This window comes from Helianthus annuus, chromosome 9, assembly GCF_002127325.2.
Source record: "Helianthus annuus cultivar XRQ/B chromosome 9, HanXRQr2.0-SUNRISE, whole genome shotgun sequence".
Lineage (NCBI taxonomy): Eukaryota > Viridiplantae > Streptophyta > Magnoliopsida > Asterales > Asteraceae > Helianthus > Helianthus annuus.
This window is the reverse complement of record NC_035441.2, coordinates 123,692,844-123,708,746: the sequence shown is the minus strand read 5'-3', so window position 1 is coordinate 123,708,746 and position 15,903 is coordinate 123,692,844. Positions and strand designations below refer to the sequence as shown.

The 15,903-nt window shown below is 41.7% G+C and overlaps 1 protein-coding gene across 2 annotated transcripts; it reads right to left on the bottom strand.

Annotated features, from left to right (window-relative positions):
• Positions 1 to 10,184: 10,184 nt before the first annotated feature.
• Positions 10,185 to 15,754, bottom strand: LOC110876261 (protein MID1-COMPLEMENTING ACTIVITY 1). 2 transcript variants are annotated; one of them, XM_035977556.1, is made up of 8 exons: positions 15,614 to 15,754; positions 15,029 to 15,532; positions 13,215 to 14,011; positions 13,009 to 13,118; positions 12,572 to 12,643; positions 12,010 to 12,116; positions 11,789 to 11,882; positions 10,185 to 10,451 (listed from the first exon to the last, which is right to left on the bottom strand). In XM_035977556.1, exons 2-8 carry the CDS (start codon positions 15,437 to 15,439, stop codon positions 10,399 to 10,401), a joined length of 1,644 nt encoding a protein of 547 aa, XP_035833449.1. In that variant the 5' UTR covers positions 15,440 to 15,532; positions 15,614 to 15,754; the 3' UTR covers positions 10,185 to 10,398. The 2 variants fall into 2 exon arrangements, 1 of the variants encoding a protein (XP_035833449.1); XR_004867102.1 differs by lacking the exon at positions 12,010 to 12,116.
• Between the last annotated feature and the right edge of the window lie 149 nt (positions 15,755 to 15,903).

The following is a 15,903-nucleotide window of genomic DNA, read 5'->3' as shown; positions in this document are numbered from 1 at the left end:
AAATGAATACCCAAAAGCAAAAGGATTGGGAAACTGCTTGCTAACGCACTAATGCAGAAATGCAATCTCAGCGTGATGCTATTGTCAGGTTATCTGGTGAAAAGAAGAAAATTAGCGAGGAAGCTGAGCAAGCGCGCGTTGCGTTTGAGAAAAAGGAAGAAGAGTATGTTAAGCGTATAGCTGCGTTGGAAGAGTTTGTTGAGAAAAAGATTGCTGAGTGCAAGGCTTTCGAACTTCTTACTGAGGAGATATCCGTCGATTGCAAGTGGTTGCTATCGCGCGCGGTGCCCCTGGTAACTTCCTTTGTTTATGTTTGCTTTCGGTTTGTTTTAATTACTCTTCTTATGTTGCTGTGTGCCTCTCGCAGATTGCTTATCATATAGTGAAATCTCATGAGCTTGCCAACTATATGTTTGAGTTGGGTCAAGCGGGATACAATAGCGGTCGGAAGAATGGTTATAGTGAGGGTAGGGCTGCAGCTGTTAACAATGAGAAAGACTATCATTTCGAGTTTTACAAAGAGGATTGTGGTGCTGCTTATGCCGCAAAACGACAAGAGTTTGCGTCTTTGGAGTTTGGTGTTGTTAAGGCTGCCCAGAAATTGTCTCAGAAACCTGATGGCGTTGCCTTATTGAAGAAGGCTCTTGGAGATGAAGATCGCGTGACTGGAGGCGCTGGTACTAGTCATCCGGAGTGAAGAAATTCGGCTTGCATGCCGTGTATGGGCTTCGATAGCCCTGTAACCAACTTGACAATTTCGTGAACAATTTAACTTCATGTTTCATGGACAATTTATCTATGACTGTCATATCTACAACATGTTTTGTTTTTGTTGACATATTTAATGCTTGACATGTGCTTTAGTTTCCTGTGAATTTCGTTTATCGTTTATCATGAATGAATGATGGCGCTGACAGGTTGTGTTGTGTTGTGTTGTGTTAGTTACAACGTTTATTCTGTCGTTTATGTGCGCAGGTTGGTTCGTGAATACGCAGTGATCGATTTACAGGTTATTGTGTGGACCCAGCTGTATTCAGCTTTGGGGGTCTTACAATGTTTATTTACCATGTTATCGATGTTTTCATGTTTATGTGGGCACGAAGTTTTTATTTGGCGTTTTGTAGGCTTTGGTTGTGTTTTTGGCCCGGCTGTGCACTTGATTGTGATGTGCCTTGGAGGTCTACAACGTTTCCTAAGGTCGAGCCATTGATGTTTTCGTGTATGCCCAAAGTAATATATGCAGTTGTGACAAAAAAAATTCACATGAGATAGAAATAGCCAAACACTTCTTGTATTACTATTAAATGTGTTGGCAACGCGGTCGTTGCAAGTACATATGGAACTTCGATTGTTTACATATAGCACTTCCTTAATTGCTGGGCGTTCCAGGTTCGTGGAATCTCTTTGTTGTCCAGGGTGCGTAGCTTATATGCCCCTTTTCCGAGTACTACATCTACAACATAAGGACCCTCCCACTTGAGAGCTAATTTTTCGGGCTTTTCGGCGTTGGATGCCTCATTGTCTCTCAAGACGTAATCTCCCGGGTTAAAGGTGCAGATTCGGACTTTGGAGTTGTAATACTTCTCCAGCTCTCTCATTTCTTCTAGGAGGTCGAGATCTAACCTCCTTTCTTCTTCACTGTTTATCATGTTCATGGCGAGCATTCTTGGTGATGGCAGCCCGATCTCCGCTGGTATCACAGCCTCTGACCCATAGTCTAAGCTGAACGGTGTCTTCCTGTTGCTTGTTTTGGGCATCGTCCTATGGGCCCATAATATGCTTGGCAATTCGTCAACCCAGCCTCTTCTTTGCTCTCCCAGTCGTGCTTTGATGCCGTTGACAATGCTTTTGTTAACGGCTTCTACTTGACCATTCCCGTGCGGATGCGCAACCGAGGAGAACGTATGCTCTATGTGTAACTCTTTGAACCATCGTTGGAGATCTTCTGCAGCAAAATTCGTCCCGTTATCGGTGATGATTCTCAGGGGCAGCCCGAATCTGCAGATTATCTGTTCCCAGATGAAACGCCGTACCACAGTAGATGTGGCTGACGCCAGTGCCTTCGCCTCTACCCATTTTGTGAAATAATCCACCGCGACTATGATGAATTTCACTGCACCTGGGGCTTCAGGAAAGGGGCCCACCATATCTATTCCCCATTGTTGGAAAGGCCATGCCGTTGTTACGGGGACTAATTCATTCTTGGGGCGCATCGTCTTGGGAGCGTGTCTCTGGCACCCGCTGCATTTTCTCAAAGCCTTTACTGCGTCTAGGTGCATTCTGGGCCAGTAGTACCCGGCATTCATCACCTTTGCTACCACCATTCTCGGTCCGGCATGTATGCCACAGATTCCCTCATGCACTTCTCCGATCAAGTAGTTCGCGTCTTCTGGGTCGACACATCTCAACAATGGCCCGAGGTATGATTTTCGGTACAGGATTCCATCAACCATCTGGTAGTGCTCGGCCTTGTATTGAACTTTTCTTGTTTCGGCTTTGTTCTCCGGCAGTATCCCAGATTGAAGATACATGATTATCGGAGTCATCCATGATGTTGTTCCCAATTGAATAACGCTTACTTCTCTTAGTGGTACCGATGGGTTGCTCAAAACTTCAATGCGCACATCCTTGGCTAGGTGCTGGAGCTTGTGGATGCGAGTTTACTTAATGCGTCTGCCGGTTTGTTCTCGCTCCGGTTGATGTGGTGCACCTTGTAGGAATAGAAGTTTTGCAACAATGTTTTTGCTTGATTCAAGTAGAGCGCCATCACGTCTCCTTTGGCGTCGTACTGCCTATTGATTTGTCCGGCCACTAACATGGAGTTTACATGCGCCTCAATGTTTCTGACTCCCATCTTGATTGCCAATCTCAGACCGGCGAGAAAAGCTTCGTATTCAGATTCATTATTCGTGCTTTTGAAGTCTAGCCTGATGGCGTACGTGAATTCGTGTTTGTCTGGACTTACCAGCCTAAGTCCCGCGCCTGCGCCATCTTCATTAGACGCGCCGTCTGTGTATAGTAGCCATGGTTCTTCTGTTTGTTGTCTTTCAGCTTTCTCCATTGCCTTACACTCCCGATCCTTGACATCAGGAACTTCTGTCATGAAATCAGCCAACACCTGGCCCTTGATTGCTGGTCTCGGCCTGAAAATCACATTATGGCCTCCCAGTTCTATCGCCCATTTTTCTAATCTTCCAGAAATCTCGGGCCTTGCAAGGATGTTGCCAATGTTGTAATTTGTTAATACGTGAATGACGTGGTTGGCAAAGTACCTGCGCAACCGTCTTGATGCATGGATTAGTGCTAGCACTAGTTTTTCCATTATGGCGTACCGAGTTTCTGGATCGTTCAGAGTACGAGACACACAGTAAACTGGTGTTTGAACACCTTGGAGATCGACGAGTAGATCTGCTCCAACTGCTTTATCAGATGCTGACAGATATAATACCAGGGGTTCTCCTTTCACTGGCGCCGTCAATGTTGGCAGTCGTATGAGACAATCTTTCATCTCTCGGAATGCGCTCTCGGTATCCGGAGTCCACTGAAATTGGCTTTTCTTCATGCAATTGCGGAGTGTCTTGATAAACGGGAAGGATTTAGCTGCGTGATTGGCTAGGAAGCCCTTGAGTGCTGCCAACCGTCCTGCCAATTTCTGCATCTCTTTGATAGTGGATGATGAAGGCATTCTCTCGATTGCTTGCACCTTTTCGGGGTTTACTTTAAAACCATCCTTCGTGACAATGAAACGCAGGAACTTTCCTTCTTCCATGCCGAAAGAACATTTCGCTGGGTTTAGCTTGATGCTTACTCCGCGTAGTGTGTCAGACGTCTTCTGAATATTCGCCAGCATCGTACTTTCCTCTTTGCTCATGATGACCAAGTCATCCATATACACCTCGATATATTTGCCGATGGCATCGCTGAACGTTTCATTCATCAGTCTCTGATAGGTCGCCCCTGCATTGTTTAGACCGAAAGGCATTTTGGTGTAGCAGTACAGCCCTGTCGGCGTGCGGAATGCGTTTTTGTCCTCGTCTTGGACGGCCATCTGTACCTGGTGGTACCCCTTGTAACAGTTAAGGAAACATTTCCATCTGAATGTTGCCAGAGAGTCGATCTTCTCATCGATATCTGGTAAGGCGTAGCAGTCGCGCTGGCTTGCCTTGTTCAGATCCTTATAATCTACACACATTCTCCAACTGCCATTTGGTTTCTGTACCATTACAGGGCTCGCCACCCAAGTTTGGTATCGGACTTCTCTGATGATACCAACATTCAACAGTTCCATGACTTGCTCTTGCATAGCGTCGTGTTTTATGTCTCCCAAGTGGTGTTTGGCATGTACCACAGGTTTTGCACTTTCTGAGACATTTAATCGGTGTTCTGCTATGTGCCGTGGAACACCCACCATGTCGGCTGGTGTCCAGGCGAACACATCCATGTTTTCAAACAACAACTCTTTTGTTGGTGCAGTCATCTGTCGACTACGTCTAATGTCGAGTCTCGGTCTTGTTACGGATCCGATCGGGCATGACATCACGAGTGACATCACCAAAGTGACATCACAAGTGATGTCATGTATCAATATATGGCCGATTATATTCTTATTCTAATCAATCAAAATGTCAATTTCAAGCCTTGTGTTGATTGGACCAAATGGAGGTCCAATGAGGATTCACCTATTAAATGGCCAATGAAATCAAACTTCACAAGATGACAAAAGGATGATACGGCAACATGGGGTTCGCTTATATGACAAATTGTGGAACCGCCTTTTTGGATAATGTTGGAACCGTGTTTTTGTCAACAGGTGGAATCGCCTTTACGGTAACTGTTGGAACCGCCTTTGTGGCATGTCACTATGAGCGGTTCCTAACTAGTATAAATAGGTTCATTGTTGATTTCATTTGTAACGGAGTTCAGAATTGATACCGAGGTGCTGTCGGTATTTCCTCTTACTGTAAACGCTGTAATATTAATATACAAGAGGATTAAAGTGTGATACAAGCTGTGTATACGTCCGTTTCTTTGTTTCCGCCGCTGAAACGGATTTGAGCTCTTCCGAACGACTCATTTAGGTCGAAGTCCGATCCTACATCTTTTAGCGCCGCGCGCGTGAGATCAGACATTGCAGGGCCCAAGGTAACTGTTTGTTCTGGGTATGCGCTGTTTAACACCAATTTTTCGGCTTTTGTGCACGGTGCTAGTTTGCTTGCTTTTGCTGGTCGGATTTCTTCCGTTGCTAAGACTTCTTTGCTTGCATATATTATTGCTATCCCTGTTTCTGTTGGGAATCCAACAGCTGAATGTGGTCCAGAGCAAATCATACTAAAATCTCCTTGGGACTATCTTCCCAGAAGGATATCGTGTCTTGAATGTGCGGGCAGCACCATGAACGTGACTTCTTCTGTTCTTGAATTTCTTCCGTCTGAGTGTAGCACCGGGAATGATATCTGGCCGAGAGGAAAGACGGCTTCATTGCAGAAACCAGTTAATGGGTAATCAACTGGTTCTAAGCGCGCCTTGTCTTCTTAGTCGAATTGATTTAAACATTGTTCGTATATGATGTCCGCGGTGCTCCCTGGATCAATGAAAATGTAGTCGGTTTGATAATGACCGATTACCCCAGATATGACTATGGGTCTTCTTTCTCTTGGACCTCCTCTTACAACAGGGAAAACGACTTGTCTTTCGCGCCATGAGTCATCTTGTGTGCGCTTGTTGTAATTCTTTCTTGGCCTTCGTGGACCCCCTTGAACCATGTGGGTTTCTAATTTTCGGAGTTTTTTGTTGTCTGGCCCTTCTTCTCTTCTTTGAATCTGGCGGTAGTCGTGCTTTCCACCTTTTACCAGATGAGTGAGCTTTCCATCTCTTAAGGCCCTTTCTATTTCCTGCCTTAGGCTGAAGCAGTCGTCCGTTAAGTGGCCTGTGTCTTTATGAAATTCACAGAAAAGATTTGGGTCTTGACCCCTCTTGTTTCGCATCTGTAGAGGTGGTTTGAACTGGTGGTTCTCAATTGACAAGACCTCGGAAGGGGTCTTTGTTAGGGGTGTCCACTGTTTTTCTCTGTTTTCTCTTTTGACTTCTTTTCGGTGGGCGATCTGATTGATTGTATGGCGCGCGTCCTCTTTTACAGGGCTTCTTTCTCTATAACCGGATGTTTTCCATGATTGGCCTTTGCCCTTCTTGTTGTGCCGGTCGTTATGGTTGTACCCGCGCTGACGGTTATCATCACCGGTCAACTGTTTGTCAGTTTGCCCAATGGTCTTTGCTGCCTCAATGAAGGTTTCCCAATCTTTGGGTCCTCCGTCCCTGCCTTTTAATCGCTTGATCAGATCATCACATTTTACTGCCCTCATGAAATGCGCGCGCATCATCTTCTCACCTACATCTCCAATTTCCGAACATTCTTTGTTGTATCTGGTGATGAAGTCATCTACGCTTTCGTGATCTTTTCTCCATATGTTCAAGCAATCAGCTGGATCTCTGGTGTGCCTGAGCTGCTGGGAGAAGTGCGCGAGGAACTTGTCTCAAAAGTCGATCCATGACTTGATCCTTCCTGCTGGTAGGCTGTCAAACCAGACGTGCGCTGCGCCGACAAAGGTTTGAGCGAAGAGATGATACCAAGTTGGTAAATTCCATCCACCTGTTGCTCCTGCGCCATTAAAACTTGGAGATGCTCATCGGGATCTGTCAAGCCGTTGTATTTGCCCACGTTGTGTGGCAGTTTCGTTTTGTCGATAGCGGCTGTTGCAATCTCTTTGATGAATTTTGAATTTTCGGCCATGTCGTCTGGACGATAGCTCAAGGTGTAATCATGCTCTGCTTTTGGGTTGTACCCTGCGCGCTTGGGAGGTTTGTATGCCTCATGTTCTGGGTGTAATCTGCTGAATACTGTGCTTTCTCCTTTGTACGTCGGGTCGTCTTCTTCATCATCCCATTCAGCGTTCATGTTACGCGCGCCCAAACGACTTTGTATCGGCCTTCTCTGTGGGTGGGAGTGTTGTACGTAATTGCTTTCTGTTTCACCATAAGTATCGCGCGTGTCATGCGCACTTGGCTTTCTGATGGTTGGCACAGGTCCTTTTTCTGGACGCAGTTTCCATGCGTTGGCCTGCTGAGTCATGTGGGTGCTCAGAGACGTTTGCTGTGGAGTATTAAAGACAGATTGGTTGGCTTGTGCATGGAGCAAGGCTTGTTGCGCGCTCAGCTATGTGTAGACGAGATTTAAGGATGCCATTTGTTCGGCGTACCAGGAAGCCAGAGTTTTTCCTTCGGGTAGCCCTAGAAGTGCTGAAAAGTTCAGCTGTGTCTGGACCGGTGGGGTTGATGGACCAGCCCCACGGTTTTGTGTGGGTATTTCCGGAGGTGTTTGATTGACTACACCTGGAGTTTGGAAAACGACCGCATTTGTTGTTTGATTGATGATTCTGTGTGGCTGGAAAGTAGCTCCGTTTGTGGTTTGATTAACCACTCTGGATGCACTTCCAAAGATATCAGGAAACTCGTTGTTTCTTTGTTCTTCTTGGATGGTCTCGTTCCCTTGGGCTCTTTGGACGTGTGCAGTGTCCGAAACGAGTCCAAAGGAAGAGATTTCTTCGTCCATCTGAGGAGAAGGGCTTGGTTCAGCCATTTCAGAGATTTTTTGAAGAGAAAAGAGATGAGGGTGGTTTTGCAAGAAAAGCGGATGGCGCCAATGATGAAACACAGGCTAACACTAAGGTTAATCTGTGGGATTGTCTCTTCTGTGGGTTCAATCTCCTTCTCTGCTCGTGAAATAACTAAGATCCTGCAAAACAGCAACACCGTTAGTCTCGTTAAGAGGGGAATATGGGGGTTTTCCCTCTTAACCAGGCTCCGGCGTGAGAATAAGTACTATTCTGAGGGGAATAAACAGTGTGTGTATAGTGTGAGAGTATAGAGAGTAAGATGATTCAACCTGAATGATGAAGGGTCCTATTTATAGCCGGATGGTGAAAGAGGGAGGAGCAGCATTGCCAACTGTTATAGGACGCCAGCTGTCCGACCAAGGGGAATATCCTCTTGGTCTCCTCTGCTGTGGTCAGGGTAGTGGTACACGTGGCGCGCCTATATTTGCTCATGCTGGAAACGTCGTACCGCTGATGTCGGTCTGCTCCTTGATTTGTTACAGGCCTATATGGCGCTTGATGAATGGTGACACGTTTTGTCCTTTGGTCGGAGGGAGCATCTTTGGTGTCGCCTTGCCATATTCCAGAAGCTTCTAGAAGCTTCTGGATTCGCTTGCTGATGTATACGCCATGTAGGATGGAAAAGTGGTGTGGTCCTTGCCATGTAGGCAAGGAATTGGGACCATACCTCTTCAATAGTGCAATGATTTCGGGTTTTTTCCCGGTTAACCCGACCAGTTTTTCAACAGTCACAATCCGATTTTTATAAAACAATTTTTCAATCAGGTTTTAAATTGATATCTGGAAGTGGTTTGCGACCCACTGGTTCGGTTCTAATCAAAATCAGTTTCCATTAAACTGGTTTAAAAAAAAACAGTTCGGTTTTTTTCACAAACCGGTTTTTTACACGTATAGTAGGAACACAACCCAAATACAAATTTTTATTCTTTTTTTGTTAAAATCAAATTAATTTAATAATGGTTTAGTTCCTATATTGGTTGGCTCCTAATTGCAATATTCCACTCAACCCAAAAAATGAGTCTTGGGTGAGAGAGTCCATTTGGTATATAAATCTTACATCAGTTGCCCATACATGTGGGATATCTTGCAATGGTTTGAGTCTGGTGGGTTAGAGAGCCCATTTGGTATATAAATCCCACATCATTTGCCCATACAACTGATGTGAGACAAGTCCTATACATTGCAATGGTTTCAGACCATAACAATCGATCCTCCTTAAGGGCTAACCTCCTCGTTAGTCACTACAGGCTCTTCCTAGGCCACCACTCTGAGCCTCGTTGGTCACAGCTGGTTCTCTCCAGGCCATCACTCCGAGTTCTGGCTCGAATACCAATGTTATATACCAAACAAGAGAACTCGATCCAAAAGACTAGTCTGGTGGGTGAGAGAGCCCTATTTAGTAAATAAACCCCATATTGGTTACCCATATAACCAATGTGGGACAAGTCCCATACCTTGCGATGGTTTCAGTCCATAACATGTGGGCGCTGTTGTCGCAAAAGCGAAACTAACCTATTGGCCTAAGGGTGAGCAAATTAACCGCTATAACCGATAACCGACATACCGAACCGCTATTAACCGATCACCGATATAACCGATGGTTATGGTTATGAAACTTTGATTAACCGACCAATTAGTTATGGTTATGGTTATGAAGCTTTGGTTAACCGATATAACCATAACCTAACCAAACTTGTGATATTAAGTCTATATGATGGATTTATGTTGTACGTGAACCATATAGAAGTTTTTTTACTAAGATACAAGCATGTTAATAGAGTGATTTTGAAGTAGATGCCTTTTATTTGATGAACTAAGGTGTTATCATTATAACTTTTTTTTGTTGAGAGTTACCTTATTATAAGGAATCCCACATTAGTAGTTTAACCAAAAAGTGCAGTATTGGTTATCCCACGTCACGCCCCTAATGCACTCCCTTATTTATTTCAAAACTTGCTTGGTTAATTAACTGAAATGAACAACCATAGCCGAAGTTTGGTTATGGTTATGGTTATGGTTAAGGAATCTCATAACCGAACCTAGCGGTTATGGTTAATAGTAAAAACCGAACCAAATCGACCCATGCACACCCCTACTTTTGAGGTACCGAGCCCCGATGACCTTTTCCTAATTAAGGTAGTTTAACAGAATGTAACATAATTTACACTAAAATATTTCTCGATGAGAGAGAGAGATAGGGGGTCGTCATCCCCGAAGATGCCCATTTATAACACTTTAAACCCTGATCTAAGATTCTTGCAAAAGTCGGTGATATGGAATATGCCCATTCGACAAAATGCTCCATAGAAATGTGATATCATGTGCTGAAGTTGTTTAGAAAGATGGTTAAGACATGTGTTAGAATGAGTAAAATGACAATGTGGTCTTATTAAGTCATAAGCAATCAACCGTAATTTTTAATGCTATTCTCACTTTCTTGTTTTCAAATAATAAAATGGTTAAAAACTTAAAATTAAAATAAGATATTTCTTAGTTCCCTACATACAGTTAAAGTACATGTCAAGTAGAATAATCCTATATTAAACAAGTAAAATTGTTTGTTGCTCACTAGGTCAACTGTAAACATTTTCAAATTCATCATCCACAAATACAAACCAGCTAACCATCATCAAACCAATGTAAGGCATGAAAGAATCAAGAACAAAATAATCCGAAACCACAAACCGGGTTGTTGAGAAGATGAAAGAATTCCATAATGAATATGTCATTAGGATTCCATGTATTGGCAGGAAGGAGGGCTTGTTTTTGTCTTTAGTGGACCTGCAAATGGTGATACGCAACCCACATTGATCACGAAATGATCGGTTACAAGTGAAAATAATTTATGTTTATGCAAAAAAAAAAAGAAAAATCGTTGCTTTAGTCGATGCATACAGGGCTGTAACCGAACCAAACGAACACGGACAAGGCCATGTTCGTGTTTGTTTGTTAAGGAAATTAACATGTTCGCGAACTGTCCACGAACGCATACCGAATATAAGTTGTTTGTGTTCGTTCGTTAAGAAAATTCAGTTGTTCATGAACAGTTCGTGAACATTGGTCTCGAACATAAACGAACGTAAATGAACATTGAACTTGAAAATAAAAAATAATAACATTGCTAACCTTAAACATTGGACATAAGTAGTTAAATACAACCATAAAATGATAAATAAAAACACAAGAAGTCTTCTACAACCATCAAACGATGAATCAAGTTTAACTAACTTTGACATAATTATCCAAAAAAAAAAAGTCTTAAATGTCCAAATTTTAGCTAACGTAGAAAAAAACATGGTTTCAAGTTTTCAATATGTTTAGGTAAAAGGTTTATTATTTATTATTTTTTAATATAATCAAACAAACACAAACGAACGTAACTGAACATATTACCAAACGTTCACAAACGCAATCGAACGAACGAGACCTTTGTTCGTGTTCGTTCACTAAGCTAACCAAACGAAATTCTTTGTTCGTGTTCGTTCGTTAAGCTAATCGAACACACATAAATGAACTTCCCGCCGAAAACGATTCACGCACTGTTCGCTGAACGTTCTGTTCGTTTACAACCCTAGATGCATATGTAGAAAGCCTTTTTTTCTAGTATTTACTAGCGAATTTGATTTTTCCTTAATTTTTTTTCTTTATATAGTGGAGATAGTCGCATGTAATGACATATCACTACCATATTACTAAAAGCTTGTGGATAGAATAGGTTTCGTTTGAGGGCTCGAAAACAATATTGTAAGAATTGCTAGGCACTAGTCGGCCGGTGGGGTAAGGACTAGCGATTAAAAGAGATTAATCAGGATTAAGCGGACTGGGATTTTTTTTATGTAATCTTCAGTTCTATATATATACGCACACATTCTTAGATGTCATTTTTTTAGCAAGACAAGATTTAACCCCTCATCGGCTCATTTTTTAAGTAGACAAGATTAATTGCCGATATTTACATGGTTTGACTGGAAAATGGCCGGCAATTGGCCGCAATTTGTCCGGAACTGCCGATTTTTGGCCGATTAGGACTGCCTAGGGCCGCCGTTGACCATTTAGCGATTAATTGAATGCTAGTCGGGATTTTTACAATCATGCTCTCGAAACTATATAGGACGTACCATGAATTCCTCGTATCTCAATTTCGCGTAATTCTTGGACTAGGGCACAACAACAGCAGCAAAAATGCAATAAGAAATCATTACACCACCCTCCCTGTGAAACAAAGTAGGTTATAATAAGGAATGATACCGAGGAACGAAGATGCAACTAACTTATGTAAATAAATGCAATATTTCAGTAAATTTAATTGGTAATCGGGTTGTTATTTAAAGATTATTACCCTGATGTTTAATGCATTCCGAAGCTTCATTCTGATACAACAAGTATAGCAACAGCATGATGCAATAAGAGAGTAAGCCAACAGCTCATTGCAGGCATCTGCAGAAGCTGATGCAAACACCGATTTTGGTGTGAGCTTCTAATGCATTATAGAAAAATAATAAAGATAGCAAAATGTCCACCCTTAGTTAAATGATGACATAAACTTATAGAGTTGGCATTTTCGTTACTTTTGAATTCGTCTATTTGGGTAGTGTCGGATCTCAAATGGGTCAAATATAAAACTATCTAAACGGGTCAAAGATGTTGAAACTTGAAAGCCGTCAAAAGGCAACTTTAATGCCTAAAATCTCCTAAGTCGTTTAAACTTTTATCCTCAGGAATTAAGTACTCTCATCGACATTGAAATAATAAATTTCTCTCACTGTATGTTTCAGGAATGAACGGTCTCTTATTCATCAACACATATGATCCCAATGAGTTGAAGACCATATTAAAGTTATATTCAAATGAAAAGTGAAGATCTAAGGTGCCAAATTGAATTGATAAATACAGAATCTTACTCATGTGCCTGTTTGTGGCTGCAGTAGCTATTTTTGAGAGTGTTCCACAGGGGAAAAGTAAGGTTTTTACGCCTACACAAAGAAGTACAACTTGTTAGTTCACATAAAGCTTTTAAATGGCTAACAACTTTAGAATGATTTAGAGTATTTTTGGCAGCAGATATTTGGTTTTAGATGATGAAACTTACCCGTATTTATATAAAATATTGGGTATGTTTTATCTCTACCAGATCAACAACAAGTAAATCCCACAAATAGCAAAGCTATTGGTAGGGTCTGCGGAGAGTGGAATGTGTTAAATCAAGAAGTTAGGTTAAAAGGAAACATGTCGGATGGGTCAGAGCTAGTCCAAAGTGGATTTTAATGTATAAAACTTCCTAAATCATTTTATTAATAACTCTATTATTTTTAAATAAAACAAATTTTGTAGGACATACACATCATCGGCTCGGAACAACAGCCAAGTGGGCCCGAATGCCATTCTTCATGTCGATGGATTCTTCTAGAAGAAAGTAAATCTTGTCTAGAAGAAGTGGAAGAAGTGCTTCTGCCATATCATCACATAAAAGTACTGTTAAACATCACACATACATAACATGTACTACATATACTAGATTCTTGTATGCATAAGATAAATACCGACCTTAACGCTGAACGAACACCTATTTGCAGATCACTACTGTTTTCACGTTCTTGTTTGCTGCTGACATCTGGATAATATGGAATCGCCTTCGCAAACTTAGAATTTGAAGCTGAACGAACAATTATTTGCGCATCGTTACTCTTTTCATGTTCTTGATTGCTGCTGACATACGGATAATATGGTATAGCCTTCTCAAATTGTGTATTTGAAGCTGAATGAACAATCATTTGCAGATCATTTCTATTTTCATCTTCTTGTTGGCTGCTGACATACGGATAATACGGTATAGCCCTCTCAAATTGAGAATTTGAATCCGAATGAACAATTATTTGCATACCATTACTATTTTCATGTTCTTGATTGCTGCTGACATATGAATAATATGGCATATCATAATCATTCTGATCTTGAGAATATGAAGCTGAATGAACAACTATTTGCATATCATTACTATTTTCATGTACTTGATTTCTGCTGGCATATGGATAATATGGCATATCCTCACATTGATGATCGGAAGCAAAAACGTGCGCGATTTCCATAAAATTTTGAATTATTTCACTCTGGCTAGCATCCAGGCAAGATTGTGATCTTTGTAGTTCAAAATGAAGTTTTTCATTTTCTTTCTTGATAACCTCATTGAAAGGCAAGTCTGGGTAGCTATAAGAAAATGATCTCCTCAAAACCGAAACATCGGTGTTGAATGGGTCAGGGTTCATGATAACTTCTTGCACCTTTCTGTCTTCATCATCCAATGTGTATTCGTGCCGGTCCATTTCTATATACTCTAATCTTTCCTGCTTAGAAGATTTTTATATAAATCTCTTATGACTATTGTTGAAACGGGTCATTTATAGTACGAGCGGGTTGACTAGCATACACTTTTAGTCCATTCTAACTTTTTAAGTAACTAATGTGCAAATCATGATTAGAAGAACAATATTGTTACAGTACTAAGTTAAATGCATTAAAATAAGCATTAGGCGACTGTCAACCCGTAATCCAAATCCATCCACTTACACGTGGGCTGTGATGAGTAGTGGAGAATAGAGGTGCACAAAATACCTGGTTCCGGACCCGACCCTGAATACCTGACCCGGAACTGGTTCCTACCCTACCGGAACAGCAGGTACAGACCAGTTCAAGACCCGGCCAAAGAAAAAGGAACCGAACTGGAACTACCAGAACCGGTTCCACCTCTACCCGGTCAAAATCCGGACCCGAACCGGCCAAAACCCGAAAAAAACCAGCCAAACTGGTCAAGACCCGGAAAAAACCCGAACGTACCCGGAACCGGTTGTTGACTGTTGACCAAAACCGGACCCGGGTCCTACCCGGTTCCGGTTCTAAAAAACCTTTTTGTGCACCTCTAGTGGAGAATAGGGGTGGCCTTTCTTGACGTGACATGAAAATAATCAGGTTTTAATTGTCGTTTTTAAACCCTTGAATAAATAGGGCCTGTTTAACATGTTTCATTAAAAGGTTCGTGTATGGGTTGACCTATTCAACTTGTTTAATTAAACAGGTCTAGCGTTCAAACCGTTTATAAATTAGAATAAAAAATATTTTTTTTATAAGGTTGATTTTTTTTGGGCCTTTTAAGCGATTTATTAGCACTGTTAACCGTTTAACCAGTTTAAAACATGCCAACCTGTTTCACGGGTTATTTTCGGGTTAACACGAATTAAATTGTGTGCGGATTAGGGATAATGTTTTGCCACAACTAAATATATGGTCGTGTTGGGGTTCATCAATTTAACTAGTTAACCCGACACAATTGACATCCCTAGTTGAGAATGCTATAGGAAATGTACCCTAACTCGAGCATTATTCACGAGACTGATGAGCGGGATGATCTTCAAATACCGATCAATCTCATCTTGAGCCTTCCTGAACTGGTAAACAATGGTCCACCCCATGGCAAGCAGGTACAAATAGCTACGAACTTGACACGAATTGACCAAAATGTAAGACCTCCTCAACGCATCCTCGAGCTGCTCCAATGGCTCCCGTGTTTCAGGATACTTCTTTAGCTCACTAATTTTCAGTTGGTCCAAAAGATTTCCAATTAACCTCAAATGCATTGCAAATTGCTTGCAGTTGTTCTTGTGCAAACGCGCTGTGCTAGCAGCTTGTATGATCATCCCTATTAACCGCACCGCATCAATCCCTGATAGCTGAGCCACATTTGCAATCTCCCCCAAGTGATCCCAAGCTGTTGCCATTGTTGAACCTCCTTCAATCCTTTTGTCTGCAATCTCTTCACAGGATCTTCTAGCAAAATTCTGGGATTTTCAGCTGCATTTTCTGATCAAACTCTAAATAATTGCAGGAAACAGAATCAGTGATGAATAAATGAGTTTAATCTTTGAATAATGCCATGAACTTGAAATACTTACAGGAATATTATGCATTCAACCTATGATTTTTTAGAGTTTGGTGAAGAGTCAGCAAATCTGTTGCAGACTCTATGCATTTTTCAGGTGAAAATATGGATCAAGAATTTGAATGCTTCTTCTTGAAGACATACTTTGAAACCATTTATGAGAAGGGTGGTGTGTCTCTTTTGTCTATGTTCTAAGTCTACTTCATGTACTTTCCATGGACATAGACACAATGGAAGTAATTATGTAAACTTTCTTAATAATTTATGTTTTAACTAGAATTAGATCTAGACCATCTCCAACGC